This window comes from Hemiscyllium ocellatum, chromosome 14, assembly GCF_020745735.1.
Source record: "Hemiscyllium ocellatum isolate sHemOce1 chromosome 14, sHemOce1.pat.X.cur, whole genome shotgun sequence".
Classification (NCBI taxonomy): Eukaryota; Metazoa; Chordata; class Chondrichthyes; order Orectolobiformes; family Hemiscylliidae; genus Hemiscyllium; species Hemiscyllium ocellatum.
This window is the reverse complement of record NC_083414.1, coordinates 34,401,889-34,422,765: the sequence shown is the minus strand read 5'-3', so window position 1 is coordinate 34,422,765 and position 20,877 is coordinate 34,401,889. Positions and strand designations below refer to the sequence as shown.

General features: G+C 41.1%; 1 protein-coding gene across 2 annotated transcripts in view; it reads right to left on the bottom strand.

Moving 5' to 3' along the window:
* ccdc66 (coiled-coil domain containing 66) overlaps window positions 1-20,877 on the bottom strand; it is a 79,037-nt gene that overhangs the window by 50,150 nt on the left and 8,010 nt on the right. The window contains exons 2-6 of one of the 2 annotated variants that reach the window (XM_060835169.1): window positions 9,116-9,180; window positions 6,481-6,506; window positions 3,588-4,014; window positions 1,917-2,103; window positions 1,001-1,104 (exon numbers count right to left, since the gene is read on the bottom strand). In XM_060835169.1, coding sequence (XP_060691152.1) covers window positions 1,001-1,104; window positions 1,917-2,103; window positions 3,588-4,014; window positions 6,481-6,506; window positions 9,116-9,180 — 809 coding nt within the window. The remainder of the gene's footprint in view (window positions 1-1,000; window positions 1,105-1,916; window positions 2,104-3,587; window positions 4,015-6,480; window positions 6,507-9,115; window positions 9,181-20,877) is intronic. The other variant, XM_060835171.1, reaches the window with a different exon arrangement.

The following is a 20,877-nucleotide window of genomic DNA, read 5'->3' as shown; positions in this document are numbered from 1 at the left end:
CTTTGGGCAACTAGGGAAGGGCAATAAATTCTGGTATAGTCAGTGATGTCCACATTCCCTGAATGCATTAAAACATCTCTCAACATATATTTGGTTGCAGACTGTGGATCTGTCTTTTTCTAACTCAAATAATTTAGATAAAAATATCTTTTTACCAATTATAATACTATCATATTACTAGCTACCACTTCAGAATTTACTTTCTCTCTAATCAGAAAAACCTAATGCAAAGTGCATTTGTTAAATGTCTCCCATTTTTTGATCTAAAAATCCTCCTCACTTCCCAGTGACATTGATGATCTACAAAATGAAAACAATCATAAAGTTATCTTAATTACAGAACAAAGACCTACAGACTTTTCATCGGCTTTTGAACAGCAGCTAGCATCACTGGGCACTTCATCCAGTACAGTGCTCTCTACATGATGAGGCTTGTGTGAGCAAAGCAAGCAACAACGTAGCTCTACAAACATCCATATACAGGAGGGCTGACAAAGCAAGATTTTAACTAATTCAAAACTCATCCAGTAGCAGACAGTTAACATTGGGCCCAAAGACTGAATTAAATCTTATATCTCCTGTCTGGTTTAATGTAAAATCATGTACAATAAATAAAAGGGACATGGCGGAAAAAGGAAATATGGAGAAAGATAAAAAACAGAAAACAGTTTTTTTTCCCACTTAAAATCTCCAAAACTATTTAAATTTTGAAGGAATGAGCTTCCATATTTGTACAATTCAATATTCAATGCAGAAAGATGACTTTCCAGTAAAGATTTGTCATGTTGTTGAAACAAAATCATTTACAGCTGAAAGCACAGTTATTAACTTTATCTGCATTTCTTTCAATAAAGTACCTTAGAACAGAAGACTGGAGGATATCCCAGCCAAACACCCTGGAGGAAGGTAACTCTGACAGCAATGCCTGAATTTTCACATTTAATGATACATGTGGGGTCTTCTTAAAAAAAAACAGAAATAGACATGGATCATCATGTACCTAGTTCTTTTTTCCACTGGAGTCTCTTCGCTTCCAACTGATCCTTTTCATTGTCTCGTTCTCCAAGGTGCCTGAAAAGACCATCACTGACTTGGCTGAATGTACTGTTCAAAGTAATGCCATTCACAGAAAAAAAGAACCAGAAGATTATAATTTGTTTTCTGGACTTGTTTAAATGAAAATTACGTTTGCAATGCAATTGTAAAATCAACTGAATTCTCTATGGAGCAAGTAGCAATATCACATTTGTTGTAAATAACTGTACTCAGTTCAAAAACCCATGTCATTTATAGGTTATGTAGTAATACACTTAACTGATTATGTCAACATCTCCATTCAGAATGTGATATAAAACAATAATTAGTATTTACACTGAACATTTAATATCATTAAAATGTTCCTCAGCACAGCATAGAAGTAGCAAAACAAAATGTTGCTCAGCCAAATAAGGAGAGCTTAGGCAATATGACCAAAAGCTTCGTAAAAGAGCTAACTTGCAAAGAGTGTCAAGGAGGAACGGTAAAAAGACAATTAAATGCAGGATCACAACTCCAAAACCCTATGAAGTGGAAGGCATGGCCACCAATAGTGGAATGACCAAAAAGGAGGATGCCAAGAAGCTAGAATTAAGTGACTGCAGACATATTGGAGGAGACTGGTTGACATAAAAAGGGACAAGGCCAAAGGAAGAACAACAATGAAAATTCCAAAATCAAGATACTGCTTGACTGAAGCCAACTGTTGATAACAGAGATCATTCAATATATCAAATGACATCATAATCTCTCTACGTTACCTCGCAAACATAATGTACCATTCTACAATTACGCAGTCTGGTATTGAAGATTATGATACATAATCTTGATTTATTGACATTCAGACAGTACTCATTTGCTTTTTTTAAACCAGTACTTACCTAACAGCCACTGTCTTATCAGTTTGCAATGAGTTTGCTTGTTCAACATTTGCTACAAATTTACTATTGGCTTGTGCATTTTGAGATGAATTATTGTCTTTTGAAGCCTCATTATTGGTACAGAGAAATTCCTTTGGTTTGGTTGCATTATCTTCACATGTGCCCTCAGCTTCTTTAACTTCTTTATCTGATAAGAAAGAAAACAAAGCAGAAATTCTTGATAACTGTCCTTTGTGTACATTGGACCAGTGAAAATTGTTAGGTAAAAATAATGCCATCATCAAATTAAAAATTGGTATTTGTGATATCTTGTTTAAAATATTACATTTCAGGAAAAGGCTCAACAATTTTCAAAAAAAGAGACTATTGATACTTTATTCTCTGCAACAGTAAAAGAACAGCAGGAGAAAGTAAGGACTGCAGATCAGAGTCAAAAAGTGTGGTTGCTGGAAAAGCACAACAGGTCAGGCAGCATCTGAGGATCCGGAGGGTTTTTTTTTAATGTCCCGGTAGCAGTTGTTGGCCTCCTCCATCGCCAGACCATGGCAACACAATGCCTGGAGGAAAAGCGCCTCATCTTCCGCCTAGGAACCCTCCAACTACAAGGGATGAATGCAGATTTCTCCAGCTTCCTCATTTCCCCTCCCCCCACCTCATCTCAGTCCCAACCCTCAGACTCAGCACCGCCTTCTTGACCTGCAATCTTCTTCCCAACCTCTCCGCCCCCACCCCCTCTCCGGCCTATCACCCTCACCTTAACCTCCTTCCACCTATCGCATTCCCAATGCCTCTCCCCCATGCCCCTCCTCCCTACCTTTTATCTTAGCCTGCTTGGCACATCTTCTCATTCCTGAAGAAGGGCTTATGCCCGAAACGTCGATTCTCCTGCTCCTTGGATGCTGCCTGGCCTGCTGCGCTTTTCCAGCAACACATTTTTCAGCATCCGAGGAGCAAGAGAGGAGCAAGGGAGTGAATATTTCGGGCATAAGCCCATCATCAGAAATGTGAGGGAAGCCCAAGGAGGCTGAGAGATAAATAGGAGGGGGTGGGCTGGGGGAAGCCCACTTTAGATCATTACTTTCAGAATGTTGCATGTGACAACCTATTATGAACACAAATGTTCCAATTTCAGCATGTTTATCACAGTTACATAACACTAACAGAACTATGATCACACAAAACAAGTCAACAATATAGTAAACTATACAAGTATGAAACAACATGAACTCCCCTCAGACCTACATTTTAGACAGTACAGTGATATTAAGAATCTCTAAAAAGAATGACTTGCAGTATCTTAATCACAAAGACTGCAGGTTTTATTCCGAGTTTGTGCTATGTCACCTCATTTCAGCCAACGTGACAGCTTTTGTTGTTGCAAATGGCCTTATACATCTTCAAATGGATGACAGAATAAACAGAAATTACTGACACTCAATGCCCAATTTTAAATGTAAAGAATTACCATTTGGGAAAAATATCAGAGGAAAGCTAATATAATAGCAAAATACTGTGAATGCTTAAAATCTGAAATTAAAAAATCTACAAATACTCAACAGGTCAGGCAGCACAGTAAAGATGTTGAACTCACAGCATTTGCAACTGCAAGTAGAGAAAATAAATTTCTGCTGAAATGTTTGATGCCAAAGCAATGGCCGCCATAACACCAACCTGGCTTTGAACTCGTGTCTCTTTGCTGGTTTTGGTTGGAATTTCCATTCACTTGACTTACAGATGCAAGAATTTGCTGGAGTTGCTCTTGAGTCAGACATACCAAGCTCTCTTTTAACACCTCAGAGGAGATCTTTTGCTTCTTTGTTGGCTGTTGCTTAGTGGCAACATGTTTCTTCACAGTAGTTTTATTTCCAGACTGCCCATTTTTGAGAGCTGTTTCACTGTTGTTTTTGCTTTTATCAGTTTTTTTATCTACAATCAACTGTTCTGTATTTGGTCCTTTCCCAGATCCAACAGTAGTGTAATTTACAGCATGTTTCAGTAATAGCCTCTCAGTCTTTGAATTATGTTCAGCAGTTGAAGGGACTTCTTGTAAAACTTTAGATCTCAGCTGGTGCGTTGTTGTTCTATTCTTGTATTTTATCTGCCAAACATACAGAATGGAGCAGTTACTTTGTTAGAAACTCCTCTTTGTGTAAGGTTTTAAAACACATTCAGATATCACATTGCAGAATGCCAACACATTACAACTTACATTATCTTCTACAAAGCTAAGATGAAGAGATGCCACATTTCAAAAGTTTAAAAAAAGTCAATGATATGCAGTTCAATGAACATCTTTTGAAAAATTGCCTATTGATCTCTATCTCCATCCAATAATCCATTCCGTACCATTTCCTTTCATCTATTAATTCTAAAAATACACTAAATGAACATAATTATATTTTCTATTTCAATACTTTTCTATGGTCACTGGGATGAGGAAACTCAGTTATGGAAATAGATTGGTGATATTTAGACTTTTTTTTCTTGGAAAAGTCTGAAAGGAGATCGGATTGAATTATCATAATCACAAATGGACAGTGTAAATAGGGAGAAAACGTTCCCAACTCTCTACAAATGATACAAGAGGGCACTAATCTAAAATATTAAATAAAACAAAAAAGAAAAATCAGAGGAACATTCTCACATAACAAGTGGTTAGCGTGGGTCCAAGAGATGGTAGAGACAGATTCAGTTGAGGCATTCAAAAAGGAATTAGATAGTTATTCAAAAAGGAACAAGCAAACAATCTGCACACTTACAGGAAGAGGACAGAAGAACAGCAGTTTGATGCTCATCAGAGAGTCAGTGCAGACATCACAAGCTGAATAGCATCCTCCTGCATTGCTACACCTCTAAAATTCTGAGAACTATTCCACAAGACTCTTCTAGGCAAAGATTCTGCCGAAGTAATGATGTTTTTGTTCCTTTTTTGTACCTTTCACCTGGATTAACTTCCATCAACTTTTCATTGAAAATCTAAAAATTTCAATTCAATTGCCTCAACTTTGGAGAAGAAAGTAAACCCAACTTCCTTTCAACTTTCTGCATGATTTCAAATTCTGAATCTCTGCTGAGGATTTATCATTTATATGTATACAAATCCATAACACCAAAGCAATGTGTATGCTTCTGCAATGTAGACATTACAATATATAGGTTTACTATGTCTTAAGAGATTAAATGATTAATTTGCAAGTGTTTCTGTCACCATCGTAACTTGTTTTAAAACAGCTTGAGGAAATTAGTTGACCCAACTATGGGTTTTTTTGTGCATATTAAGAGAGAACTTTACAACCGAGGAAGGTAAACAACTGGTGAATCAATTGATTTCTGGTAGTGACTTCAGGAATTGCATGTTTTTAAGCTAGACAAAGTTGTAATTTCTAATTTTGCTGCAGATGTTCTTGCATGAAAATAGTTCTCCTGAGTAAAGGAGAAAATAGTAAAAATAGATTTCCTTGCAGCAAGGACTTTAGCAATAGTTCCAGACCAAAAAGTGTTTGAATAAAACCCTGATGAGGTTATATGAATCTGTGAACATGTAAAATCAGATATAGGAATGCTCCACGATGAGGCTATCAAATTTTCCAGACCTGAAGTGGATGCCACAGTTAATTAAACCAAAGATGCTAGAATTTTTTTTTAAATCTGGTGTGAATATTGTACAACGGGGGCCATGGGTGTCACACAGGTTTATTTTGGGATTGATGGGAATACTTTTTGTCATATGTTTCAAATATCTTAAGTTTTCATTAAAAGTACACTGATTTACTCAACTTTATCTTAAATTTCTTTTGATTAATAAACTTCCTTTTTATTTTGAAACCAAATTTGCAATTCTGAATGCTTATATTTTAGTGAGACACCATCTTGTTAAAACCAAAACAAAACATGATCTATCAAATCACATTTCAGTCTGGGATCAGACTTGCCCAATAATAACATCAGCTGGGATCATACCACTTCCTTTGGTAATTTTAAATAAGCTTCCAAAAACAAGGAAAGGCAAGTCATGGCAGATGAGGTAGAGGTGGAAGCTGAACAGCAGCTTAGGGAAAGATGACAAAAAAGGGAAAGAACCAGTGAAAGGAGAAATGGGAGTTACCATCTAACTCAGTGGGCTGTATAGTGACTCTTCCCTATTTATTCATAATGAATTCTGGGAGCTGGCATTTGCATCAACAGTGGTTTAGGGAGATGTTTCTGCATGTATTAAATTGGAGGGACTACTGGAAAGTGAATTAGCCTCAGTTTGACAGTCACAAACATTATGCAACACAGAATGAGTTAACTGTTGTTTCAACGAGAAGTAGAGTTTTTAAGTTTATCTGAGAGGGGAAGGAATAGTAGGCATTTTATTGTTATTGTGACTTCCAGCAGGAAGGCTGAGCATTGGAGAGAAGTAATCTGGAGATCAAATTTTGCTTCTGTTGATTACAAAATTCTTTCGTAAGCAGGTGGGTATCCATCAGTTCAATTTTGACATCAATGGTGCAGGGTTGGAATGTTGTTATTGACATTCTTTTCTGATACCATTGCAGATGAATTAGATTACAGCACTTACCCTTTTAATATCTTTTGATGAAGCATCTGTAATAAGATTAGACCAGCCATGAAAATTACACAACAGTAAAGAGAATGCATTTCCAAATTAAATATACTCTGCTAGAACTACTATAATCACCCAATTATGCCAACAAAAAGCAAGACTTCCACCTATTTTACGTTGCCACTCCTCTGGAAACCAAGAAAGCAAAAATGGTGGGAAAGAAGAACACGTGTGAAACCAATCCCACTTGGGGTAAGGTTAAACTTGGTCCCAAGGCTCCCAATCAAAATTTTGAAAGTAAAAAATGCTAGAACAAGGACTAATGAATAAATCTATTCCAGTGTGGTTTAAATCATCACACAATGGATGTAAATGACATGAGCATATTCTGGTTATTATATTGACAAATTAGTGCCCAATGGAAATATTACCATCGCCCACAAAGTGAAATAAACGCAAAAATTAGAGGACATTAGGACACACCATAGCATTTAACAGCAGGAACAAACAGATTATATAAAGTTATGTATTACAAGTACTACTGGTGGAAACAAGCTTACAAAAGGTTAATTCTATTTTGCTCATGTTACTATCAGCAAGGATAATCACCAGGCAATCAGAGCATTACATTCTTTTCTTCTTTCATGGGATGTTCGCACCCTAGCAAGGCCAGAATTTGAAACTCTAATTGCCCTCGAAAAGGTGATGGCAAGACACTTACTTGTATGTTTGCAGTTCCTTTTCTTTGGATATACCCAGAGTACTGTTAGGAAGGAAATTCTAGGATTTTAACTGAATGAAATGAAGGAATGCAAGAATAGGTCCAAATCAGAATGACGTGTGTCTTGGAAGAAATCCTGTGAGTGCTGATATTCCCATGCATCTGCCATTTGTCATTCTAGGTAGAGTTTGCAAATTTGGAAGGTACTGTTGAAACAGTTTTGGCATGTTGTTGCAGTGCATATTTCATATGGCACACACTGTTGTCACTGAATGTTGGCCATGGTTGAAGAGAATGGTAAAGCTGATAGCTGATGTCTCAGTCCAACTTTACCCTGCATTGTGCCAAGCTTCATGAGTATTGTTGGAACTGCAAACATCCAGATACATGAGGAGAATTCCACCAATGTTTCCTCTAAGCTGTACTGCCACATAGCTGCTGAGAAGCTCAGGACACATCAATTGACATGTTGACAAATGGCTTCTACACCCTGAAGCCACTGCTGCACACAGACCTTGGAGATCCACACAGTAGCAAAAAAATTATTTTTTTTTAAAAACAGGGAACGTTATCCATTACACTACTCCCTTGTGCCTGGCAAATAGTGAGTTACTTGCTGCAGGCTTTCTAGCCTCTGACCTGGTTGTGTAGCCACAGTATTTACATGATTAGTCCAGTTAAATTTCTAGTAAATGGTGAACTTAGATTATTAGTGGTGAAGAATTCAGTTGTAATCAAATCACTGATGTCAATGGGAGATGACTAGTTTCACTCTTTTTAGCAATGATCATTATCTAGCATTTGTGTTAGGTGAATGTCGCATGCAATTTATCAACACCTCAAAATAAACCTTTTCCAAGTCTTGCTGAATAAGGGTTGTGAGGAATCACGAATGATACTGAATATTGTGCAATCATCACTGAACAACCCCAATTTCAATCTGACAACAAAAGGAAGGTCATTGATGAAGCAACTGAGGATGATTGGGCTGAGCTAACAAGCTCCTCACACAGCCAGTAGTGAATCCCTAACCTGGCGGGGCAGACATTAGTTTCAACAATTTAATAGGCAGTGGCAAATGCCAGAGACTGATCGATGTTATTTTCTGACTTCTGGCAGTATATATACTAGGGATCAACCATCATCCGAGGCAGAATGTTTTGCTGATAGAAAATATGGATAACTGGGATTGGACTCTCATATGACTTCATTAAGGTGCTATGCCAAATCATGTGTTTATGTTCATTCAAATGGAGATAACAAATTTGAAATCAATTCCTTAAAAACACGTTTTACATTAAATTTTTGTTCTTTATTTCCTCTTCATAAAGTATCATGCAGGATTTTTACCATGGAATTCCAAGACTGTATACAATGACTTTACACCCAGATTAGTATCGGACTAGTATCATTAATTACATTGTTTTCTTTTGGAGCGAGTAGCTTTGGTCTTCTCTAGGTACCTGTTCAAAGGCAGTGACCTAGTTTTTTTTCAATCAGTTTTGATACCACTTTTAAAATGCTCCTCATAAGTGGAACAAGAACTTGCTGCACAAGTGGGCTGAAATATTGAAAGTCTTCAGACTTTACTTTGCTAACAGAATAAAGAGCAAAGTAGTACATCTTACATAGGATACGATAGAAAACAACTTTATCAAAAATGCCATCATTAAAAATTAATCAGCTCACTAATGCACACTACCTCCCCACCGCTCCCCCCTTTTTTTGAAAAAGGTAAAAGTGGTCTGGAACTGGAACCTACTAATTATTGGGCAAACAGAGCATGATCTGTACAAATAACGTGGGATAATTGTATTATTTCTATTCTCCCTATTCAATAAGGAAGAGGAGGTCTTGCCACACCCAAAATGGTGATGTTTATGATGGGTGAACTTATAAGGTTACATCAGTTATTTAGTTAACACTTACCAAAAGGTGCTAAAATTAACTTAGGCTTTCCATCAAAAAAATGTGTTTCAAGTTTCAAACCATCCCTGCAAGTAAGCATAATTTGTTAGTATGCATAATGCATTTGAAAGATATTTGAAAATAGTTATTTGCACTTAGATTATATTATTCAGGTTTGTATAAAGCTGTTATTCTGAGACAGAGTCATAGAGTTGTACAGCATAGAAACAGACCCTTCGGTCCAACTTGTCCACGCTAACCAGATATCCTAACCTAATCTAGGGGCATTTTGTCCTCTAGTTCTGGACTCCCAGACCCCAGGGAAAAGACTTTGCCTATTTATCCTATCCATGCCCCTCATGATTTTGTAAATCTCTATAAGGTTACTCCTCAGCTTCCAACACTCCAGGGAAAACAGTCCCAGCCTGTTCAGCCACTCCCTTTGGCTCAAATCCATCAACCCTGGCAACATCTTGCAAATCTTTTCACAACAACCTTCCGATGGCAAGGAGACCAGAATTACATACAATATTCCAAAAGTGGCCTAACCAATGTCCTGTAAAGATGCAACATGACCTCCTAACTCCTATATTCAATGCTCTGACCAATAAAGGAAAGCATACTAAATGCCTTCTTCACCATCCTATCTCCTTTCAAGGAACTATGAACCTGCATTCCAAGGTTCAGCAACACTCTCTAGTCTTGAAATTCATTTTTGCAGAGTATACAAAAAAGAAAGAATCCAGTACATAAAGCTGACCTTAAAGAGCACAGTTGACCCTAAAGAGCACAGGATTCATGTAACACAGCAAATAATTATCTGGAATGAAAGTACATAAAAAAGCAACCAATTCCAAAACCATTCTAATCAGCGGTCCAAAGGATCAATGGTGATTAGTTTCAATCTATTTTAATTTAATATTTTTACTGTTTGTGGGCGGCACAGTGGTCAGCACTGCTGCCTCACAGTGCCAGAGACCCGGGTTCAATTCCCGCCTCAGGCGACTGACTATGTGGAGTTTGCACGTTCTCCCCGTGTCTGCATGGGTTTCCTCCGGGTGCTCCGGTTTCCTCCCACAGTCCAAAGATGTGCGGGTCAGGTGAATTAGCCATGCTAAATTGCCCGTAGTGTTAGGTAAGGGGCAAATGTAGGGGTATGGGTGGGTTGCGCTTCGACGGGTTGATGTGGACTTGTTGGGCCGAAGGGCCTGTTTCCACACTGTAAGTAATCTAATCTAATCTAATCTAATCTGTTAACCACGAGCAGAAAAGGCCAGCTGCAGCATTCAGCCTGTTGATTTTTTTTTTAAGATCATAAAATCACAGGAGACCATTCAGCCCATCTGTGCTACATCTCCAAAGGAGCAGTATACTTCATGCCATTCCCCAGCTTTTTCCCAGAACTCTGCACATTTTTTCTTTCCAAATAATAAACCACTTTGCTCTTAAATCATTAATTAATCCTGCCTCCTCCACCTTCTCAGGTCGTGCACTCCAGGTCTTAACCGCATTGTGTGAAAAGATTTCTGCTCACACCACCATTGTTTCTTTTTCCATTTACCTTAGATTTGTGCCATCCTGTTCTCAATACTTCCACCAATTGGTTTTGTTTCTCCCCAATTACTCTTCCCAGATTCCTCAAAATGATAAATACCTTTATCAGATCTCCTCCAAGGAAAACACTCCTAAATTCTAAGTTTATATAAAGATTGTACGTAGGTCAGGTGCTGGTTGCAGTTGTTGAAGGTATATTAACTGAACTAAGAACTTGGTTTGCAGATGTTTCATGCCCTTTCTAGGTAACATCCTCACTACTGTGGCACCTCCTGTGAAGCGCTGTTGTACTGTGTTGGTTGGAATTTATTTGGTTTATTCTCACTACCTCCGGTTGCCGGTTCCAGTCACTTGTTGCAGTGGTTGGTATATTGGGTCTAGGTCAATGAATTTATTCATGGAGTCCATGGATGAGTGCCAAGCTTCTAGGAATTCTCTGGCTATCCTGTTTGCCTTGTCCTATTATTGTTGTGTTGTTCCAGTTGAATTTGTGTGTACAGATACTAAGGATAGCTGGTCATGGGATTTAGTGACTCGTCGATGTTCATGATGTGGATTGCTAGTTGTCCACCTGTTTGTCCGATATAATGTTTCATGCAGTCTCTGCATGGAATCTTGTATACCACATTTGACCTGCACTTGATGGTTATTGGGTTTTTGTTCTGATGAGTTGTCTGAGCATGGCTGTTGGTTCATGTGCTGTGATAAATCCAAATGGTTGGAGGGGTCTGGCTGTCAGATTCCAGACTTTTTTTTAATAGAATGTAGAATAGTTAGTGTCTTGGGTTGTGACATGTCGTTGTCGCATTGTTTGTCTGCCAGGCATCTGCAGGTGAAGTTGCGGCATTATCTGTTCTTGGCAAAGACCTTGGAGAGGTGCCCTTCTTCTCTTCGCAGTCAGGAGTAGTTTATTGCGTTGTAGCTCTTTTGAACAGGTTCCTAGTGCAGCTTCAGTTGCGAGAGTTTGAATGGTTGCTGTTATAATTCAAGATCTGTTCCTTGTATGGGGATTCTCTCTCTTAACTTTAGTTGTGCATTCCCCATTGTGTTCTTTCTACCATCACATCCAGGAATAGGAGTTGGTTGTTAAATTCATCCTCTCTCGTAAATTTGGTCTCTGTGAGCATGGTGTTGATAATCAGGCATGTGTTCTTGATTGCTGTCCTTTTAATTATTACAAAAGTGTCATCCATGTATCTGATCCAAAGTTTGGATCAGATTAGAGGGAGGGCTATTCGTTCTAGTCTTTCCATCACTGCTTCTACTACAAGTCCAGAGATGGGTGAGCCCATAGGTGTCCCATTGATTTCTTTGTATATCTGGCTATTGAATATAAGGTGCGTTGCCAAGCACAGGTCAGGTAGTTTGAGTATACCATCCTTGTTGATTGGTTCCCAGTTATGTCATTTGGTCTGTTTGTCCAAGAGATTGGCTATTCTTTCTTTGGCTAATCGAGGTAAACAGACTCATAGGACGCTCCTCAGTACTGAAGATGTCACCTAGAATGGGGACGAAACATCTACAATCCAAATTCCTAGCTCAGCGAACATATCCACAACAACTGCAAATCCTAAGTTCTCTAATCTATCAATATAATTGAAAATCATGATCACTAGAAGCATTTCTGTGAGCCTTTACCAGAGGTAATAGAGAAAGTAGACAATCGTTATGCAGTGAATTTTATTTATTTGGATTTTCTAGACCCCTTTATCATGAAAGGGAGAAATAACAAAATGGACTGCTAATTGGCCTGCAGAAAGCACAGATGAGCAACAGAAAGGTAGTTATCCAGAATGACAGAAGGTGCAAGCTTCACAAAAGTCAGTGATGGGACCAACATTGTTCACAAATTACACTCTCAATTTGTGCTTCGGAATCAAGAACACACAATTCCTATTTGTGTATGACAACAAATTGGGAGAGATAGGCAATACTGAGGAATACAAACAAAGTTACAAGAGCACATTAATAAACTTGCATAATAATGAACAAATAATTGGCAAATCAAGTTCAATACAGTTAAATATGAGATAGTCCACTTTGTTAGGAAAATAAACGAAGTAATTTATTATTTGTATGGTGGAAGAAAACTTGGATTTAGGAGTAGTGATAAAGCAAACATTCAGACTTGTACCATAGGTTAGTAAGGTCCTTAAAAAACCCAACCTGAATACAATGCTTTCTTTTTCTACAATTAAGTTCAATTTTCTAGAAATTCTGCTCAACCTGTGTGCCCTAATTAAGATTCAATATGGTTATAACATTATGAATGTTGTTACAATTCCCAAACTCTAGTTGATGCTCTATAACAGCCCAGCCGAGAAGGTTACAGATCAATCCTGAGCTAACAACATGCTGTGCAAAATCTGCTCAGATGTTGACTGCGCTGTAAATTCTAAGTCAGAGCATAGACAATTTGCTACATTCTAATTAAAACAATCCACAATTTGAAGTAAAAAGTCAATTCATCCCATTTCCCAGCATTAATGCATCCTTTTAAAAAATCCAATCCGCAGCTTTGCTAGAACGTATGAGTGTTTCTTTGGACTATACATTATGCTGGTACCAAGCTTTACTGAAATATGAATTGGAAGAGCCGGTGTTGGACTAGGGTGGACAAGGTCAAACAGGTTTATTTGGAAGCGCTAGCTTTCAAAGTGCTGCTTCTTCATCAAATGGTTGTGAAGCAGGACCATAAGACACAGAAGATATAACAAAAGATTACAGTGATACAATGATACACTGAACAAACCTAGATTGTTAAGTCTTTCATCTTTTAAAATGGATTTGCTGGTTTCAGTGCTTTAATATGTAAATCCCAGTATTCCTTTTAAGTCACATTCTCAAGATAATTCTAAGGTTGTATAACAAAAGATGACATCTCAGTTCAGACAATGCTTTAAAAAGGTGAGAGTCAAACTGGTTCTATTTCCTACTACAGAGGAACCTCTGTTCTCCCAACCAGATGGGCAGGCACTATTTCATTCAGATAACCGATTTTAGATTAAACAGGGGAAGCCATACTGATATAACATTGCTCTACCGGAGAATTTGTTTAAATCTATAATTTTAATGAGTCTGCCATTTAAACAAACTAATCCTTACATCTGCAAATTAGAGGTTAAAATAAGAACTAAACCTTAGCATGAAATTCCAGCATTAAACATGGTCCCAAACAGTTTCTATGATCGCAAGACCATGAACAAATAATTGGCAAAACAAGTTTAATACAGTTAAATGTGAGATAGACCACTTTGGTAGGAAAATAAATGAGGTAATTAATTTTTTGTACAGTTGAAGAAAACTTGGATTTAGGAGTAGTGATAAAGAAACAGTATCAGTTTCTTGTAACTCAGTCTAGTGATAGAAAGATGGAAACCTCAGCTTGCACATGCGCTTATGTTCTCGGCCTTTCTTTTTAAATGAACAGCCCAGTAAAGTGCTGGGAATACTGTAAAATACTTACTTTTGCAAAGGACTGTGTAACAACCCTTACCTCTAAAAAAAATCCAGTCGCTGATGCTTATGTTTCTTTTGTTTTTGCCAGTGTTCTCATATCATCTTTAGTACAGGTAAATCGAATACACTTACCTCTTTGATGTAATATTTTTGCAAGACCAAGAAATCATCTTCAGATAAGCCGATATTCAGATAATCAAGATTCGAATAATCAAGGTTCCTCTGTACACAGTGATATCAACGAGATTCATCCCACCGGATGTATCATGGACTACTCTTTAGTATCTGTCTCATTCTTGGACACATGCATCTCCATCATAGATGGACACCTCCGCACCTCACTCTACCGCAAACCCACAGATAACCTCATGCTGCTGCACTTCTCTAGCTTCAACCCTAAGCATATTAAAACAGCCATCCCCAATGGACAAGCCCTATGCATACACAGGATCTGTTCTGTTCAGAGGAGGAGGAACATGACGGACACCTGAAGGTGCTCAAGGATGCCCTCATAAGAACAGGGTACAATGCTCAACTTGTCGATTGCCAGTTCCAACGTGCCACAGTGAGAAACCATAATTACCCCCTCAGGTGACAGATATAAGTTACAGCAGATAGGGTACCCTTCGTTTTCCAGTACTTCCCAGGAGCTGAAAAACTATGCCCTGCTTTTCACAGCCTACAACACATGAGGATAAGCACCTTGCCAAGACCTTCCCTACACCTCCACTTCTCATCTTTAAACAACCACCAAAACTTAAACAGATCACTGTTAGCAGCTAACTGCCCAGCCTACAGGACATCATCGACCACAACACCGTACAACTCTGTCATGGCAACCACTGCAAGACGTGTCAGAGTGTCAACACAGATACCACCATTACACATGGGGACACCACCCAAAATGTACGCGGCAGTTACTCATGTGAATCAGCCTATGCTGTCTATCTTATACATTGAAGGCAAGGATACCCCGATGCATGATACATTGGCAAGACCAAGCAACAGATGAATGGACACCACACAACAATCACCAGGCAGTGGTGTTCCCTCCCAGATGGGGAACTTTTCAGTGGTCTTAGGACCTTCAGGTAACCATCCTCCAAGGCGGACCTCATGACAGGCAACAATGCAAAGTGGCTGAGCAGAGGCTGATAACCAAGTTCAGTACCCATGAAAATGGTCTCAACCGGGACTTTGAGTTCATGTCGCACTACAGATGACCACACTGCACTATACACTCTCTTTTAAATACACGCATACCTTCCACACGCATGCACTCTCTCAAGCTCCATCACACTCGTACTTTACTAAGCTTGCACACAGACAAACATGCACTCTCATGTACACTCACCATCTCTTTTTCTCTCTCTCCTACAGATGCACACTCATATAAGTTTATGGGGCGAATTTGTATTGGCAGAAACATTCTATTTTACTCAAAGAAATGCAGAACCTGTAAGCAGTCAATGCAGGCAGTGAATCCATACAATATTTGGAAATTCCACTTTGAAAACAGAACCAGTCTGACTCACACTTTTAAAGCATTGTCTGAGCTGAGATGTTATCTTTTGTTATAAAACCTTACATTCTCAAGATAATTCTAACTTAAAAGGAGTTCTGGGATTTACATATTAAAGAACCAAAACCAGCAAATCCATTCTAAAAGATGGAAGACTTAATTTAGGTTTGTTCAATGTATCATTGTATCACTAATCTTTTGCTGTAAATTCTGTGTCTTATGGTGTTGCTTCACAACCACCTGAAGAAGCAGCAGCACTTCAAAAGTTTGTACTTCCAAATAAATGCGTTGGACTATAACCTGGTGTGCGATTTTTAACTTTGTTGAAAATATATCAGTGCCTGAAGTATATTGTTAGTCTGTTTATCTTTAAACAACTGAAGGAAATGCCTGACTTTTATTAACTCAGTGGCAGATGTAACGAGGTAAATAAGGAAGAAAATAGATAGAGTCAGTCATACAGCATGGAAACTGACCCTTTGGTCCAGCCCGCCTATGCCAATCAGACATCCCAACCTGCCCTAGTCACATTTGTCAGCATTTGGTCCACATCACTCTAAACTCTTCCTATTAATATATCTATCCAGATGCCTCAGGATCAGGGGATTTGAGGTCTATGGAGAGGCTGGGGCTGTTCTCACTGGAGCATCGGAGGCTGAGGGGAGGTCATAATAGAGGTTTATAAAATCATGAGGGTATTGGATAGGATAAATAGACAAAATCTTTTCCCTGAGGTAGGCGAGTCTAGAATTAGAGGGCATAGGTTTAAGGTGAAAGGGGCAAGCTATAAAAGGGACCCAAAGGGCAACTTGTTCAGGCAAAGGGTGGTGCGTGTATGGAATGAACTGCCAGAGGAAGTGTTGGAGGCTGGTACAATTACTGCATTTAAAAGGTGTCCAGATGGGTATATGAATAGGAAGGATTTGGAGGGATATGGGCTAAGTACTGGCAAATGAGACTGAATTAGGTTAGGATATCTGGTCAGCATGGACAAGTTGGACTGAAGGGTCTGTTTCTGTGGTGTACATCTCTATGACTCTAAATGTTGTAATTGTACCCACCTGTATCACAACCTCTGAAGGCTCTTTCCACACACATACCATCTTCTGCATGAAAAAATTATTCCTCAGGTCTTTTTTCAATTTTTCCCCTCTCACCTTAAAACTAGTTTCGGACTTCCCCCACCCTAGGAAAATAGATCGTGGCTATTCATCTCATCCATGCCCCTTCATAAGGTCATCCCTCAACTTCCAATGCTCTAGGGTAAAAATCCCTCGACTGTTCAACCTCTCCCTATAACTCCAGTCCTAGCAACATCCTTGTAAATCTTTTCTGCACCATCGCAAGTTTAATAACATCCTTCCTAAAGAAGGATCATCAGATATACGCAGTACTGTATTCCAAAGGTGGCCTCACCTATGTCCCATACAGCTGCAACATGGTGTACCAACTCTTATATTCAATGCTCTGGCCAATGAAGGCATGCGTGCCAAATGCCTTCTTCACCATCCTGCCTACCTGCAACTCCACTTTCAAGTAACCATCACCGCCAACCCTAGATTATTTTGTTTGGCAATACTCTCCAGGGCCCTATCATTAACTATATACGTCCTACCCTGGTTTGCTTTCCCAAAATGGAACACCTCTCATTTACCTAAAAACAAAATTCCATCTACGACTCCTCAGACATTGGCCCATCTGATCCCATTGTTTTGAGAGAGAGTCTTCTTCACTGTCCACTACACCATCTAACAGCAAACTTTACATAAATGGTCAGTATGATGGGAGGAAGCATGCGCTGGTTGGGCTACATTGCCTGTTTCTATGCCATACATGCTGTGTAATGTTATATACAAGCACAGACATGATTCTATTCATATAGAGATTCAGACATTTCACAAAATATTAATTGAATGAATTTTTTTGTGAAAGAGTAAAGTGCGTTTTGAGAACTCATTGAAAGTCCTCATTTACTATCCTCACAAATCATGCTATATATTACAGCTAAAATACTAAATGTTAGCTACATTACAGTATGAAATGGTAATTCATGTCTCAGTAGTAAAACTCAAACCCCATTAGCCTAAACACAGGGTAATTCTTATACCAGTAAAAAGTGAGGTCTGCAGATGCTGGAGATCAGAGCTGAAAATGTGTTGCTGGTTAAAGCACAGCAGGTTAGGCAGCATCCAAGGAACAGGAAATTTGATGTTTAGGGCCAGAGCCCTTCATCAGGAATGAGGAGAGGGTGCCAGGCAGGCTCAGATAAAAGGTAGGGGGGAGGGACTTGGGGGAGGGGCGATGGAGATGTGATAGGTGGAAGGAGGTCAAGGTGAGGGTGATAGGCCGGAGAGGGGGTGGGGGCGGAGAGGTCAGGAAGAGGATTGCAGGTTAGGAGGGCGGTGCTGAGTCCAAGGGAATCGACTGAGACAAGGTGGGGGGAGGGGAGATGAGGAAACTGGAGAAATCCGAGTTCATCCCTTGTGGCTGGAGGGTTCCCAGGCGGAAGATGAGGCGCTCTTCCTCCAACCGTCGTGTTGTTATGTTCTGGCGATGGAGGAGTCCAAGGACCTGCATGTCTTCGGTGGAGTGGGAGGGAGAGTTAAAGTGTTGAGCCACGGGGTGGTTGGGTTGGTTGGTTCAGGCGTCCCAGAGGTGTTCCCTGAAGCGTTCTGCAAGTAGGCGGCCTGTCTCCCCAATATAGAGGAGGCCACATCCGGTGCAGCGGATGCAATAGATGATGTGTGTGGAGGTGCAGGTGAATTTGTGGCGGATATGGAAGGATCCCTTGGGGCCTTGGAGAGAAGTAAGGGAGGAGGTGTGGGCGCAAGTTTTGCATTTCCTGCGGTTGCAGGGGAAGGTGCCAGGAGTGGAGGTTGGGTTGGTGGGGGGGTATGGACCTGACGAGGGAGTCACAAAGGGAGTGGTCTTTGCGGAAAGCTGATAGGGGAGGGGAGGGAAATATATCCCTGGTGGTGGGGTCCATTTGGAGTTGGCGGAAATGGCGGCGGATGATACGCTGTATACGGAGGTTGGTGGTGTGGTAGGTGAGGACCAGTGGGGTTCTGTCTTGGTGGTGGTTGGAGGGGCGGGGCTCAAGGGCGGAGGAGCGAGAAGTGGAGGAGATGCAGTGGAGGGCATCGTCGATCATGTCTGGGGGGAATCTGCGGTCCTTGAAGAAGGAGGCCATCTGGGCTGTACGGTATTCCCACCTACATTCGGGACACCACCCATGCCCTCCATCTCCTCCATGATTTTCGCTTCCCCGGCCCCCAACGCCTTATCTTCACCATGGACATCCAGTCCCTGTACACCTCCATCCCCCATCACGAAGGACTCAAAGCGCTCCGCTTCTTCCTTTCCCGCCGCACCAACCAGTACCCTTCCACTGACACCTTCCTTCAACTGACTGAACTGGTCCTCACCCTGAATAACTTCTCTTTCCAATCCTCCCACTTCCTCCAAACTAAAGGAGTTGCCACGGGCACCCGCATGGGCCCCAGCTATGCCTGTCTCTTTGTAGGATATGTGGAACAGTCCATCTTCCGCAACTACACTGGCACCACCCCCCCCACCTTTTCCTCCGCTACATCGATGACTGTATCGGCGCTGCCTCGTGCTCCCATGAGGAGGTTGAACAGTTCATCAACTTTACCAACACCTTCCATCCCGACCTGAAATTCACCTGGACTGTCTCAGACTCCTCCCTCCCCTTCCTAGACCTTTCCATTTCTATCTCGGGCGACCGACTCAACACAGACATCTTCTATAAACCGACTGACTCCCACAGCTACCTAGACTACACCTTCTTCCACCCTGCCCCCTGTAAAAACTCCATCCCATATTCCCAATTCCTTCGTCTCCGCTGCATCTGCTCCCAGGAGGACCAGTTCCAATACCGTACAGCCCAGATGGCCTCCTTCTTCAAGGACCGCAGATTCCCCCCAGACGTGATCGACGATGCCCTCCACTGCATCTCCTCCACTTCTCGCTCCTCCGCCCTTGAGCCCCGCCCCTCCAACCGCCACCAAGATATAACCCCACTGGTTCTCACCTACCACACCACCAACCTCCGTATACAGCGTATCATCCGCCGCCATTTCCGCCAACTCCAAATGGACCCCACCACCAGGGATATATTTCCCTCCCCTCCCCTATCAGCTTTCCGCAAAGACCACTCCCTTCGTGACTCCCTCGTCAGGTCCACACCCCCCACCAACCCAACCTCCACTCCTGGCACATTCCCCTGCAACCGCAGGAAATGCAAAACTTGCGCCCACACCTCCTCCCTCACTTCCCTCCAAGGCTCCAAGGGATCCTTCCATATCCGCCACAAATTCACCTGCACCTCCACACACATCATCTATTGCATCCGCTGCACCGGATGTGGCCTCCTCTATATTGGGGAGACAGGCCACCTACTTGCAGAATGCTTCAGGGAACACCTCTGGGACGCCTGAACCAACCAACCCAACCACCCCGTGGCTCAACACTTTAACTCTCCCTCCCACTCCACCGAAGACATGCAGGTCCTTGGACTCCTCCATCGCCAGAACATAACAACACGACAGTTGGAGGAAGAGCGCCTCATCTTCCGCCTAGGAACCCTCCAGCCACAAGGGACGAACTCGGATTTCTCCAGTTTCCTCATCTCCCCTCCCCCCACCTTGTCTCAGTCGATTCCCTTGGACTCAGCACCGCCCTCCTAACCTGCAATCCTCTTCCTGACCTCTCCGCCCCCACCCCCTCTCCGGCCTATCACCCTCACCTTGACCTCCTTCCACCTATCACATCTCCATCGCCCCTCCCCCAAGTCCCTCCCCCCTACCTTTTATCTGAGCCTGCCTGGCACCCTCTCCTCAATCCTGATGAAGGGCTCTGGCCCAAAACGTCGAATTTCCTGTTCCTTGGATGCTGCCTAACCTGCTGTGCTTTAACCAGCAACACATTTTCAGCTAATTCTTATACCTCCAACTTCTATCATCAACAGTGGTGTCTCCCTGAGCAAACTGTTTCTGGCCTTTCCTTGATTTTTCTAATCAATTGACCTCTCAATTAATAATCATAGCTCACCTCTTTTTGATATCTGGCTACCTTGAAAGCCTGTTCATAGTTGTTTTATAACTTTTTGTTGCTACAATACTCCAGCTTTTAAACCCCATGAACATATGAGAATATGAACTCGAGCCACTCTAGCCTGCTCTTCCAATCAACAAGTTAGGTCATGGCTGATCCAATTACAACATCA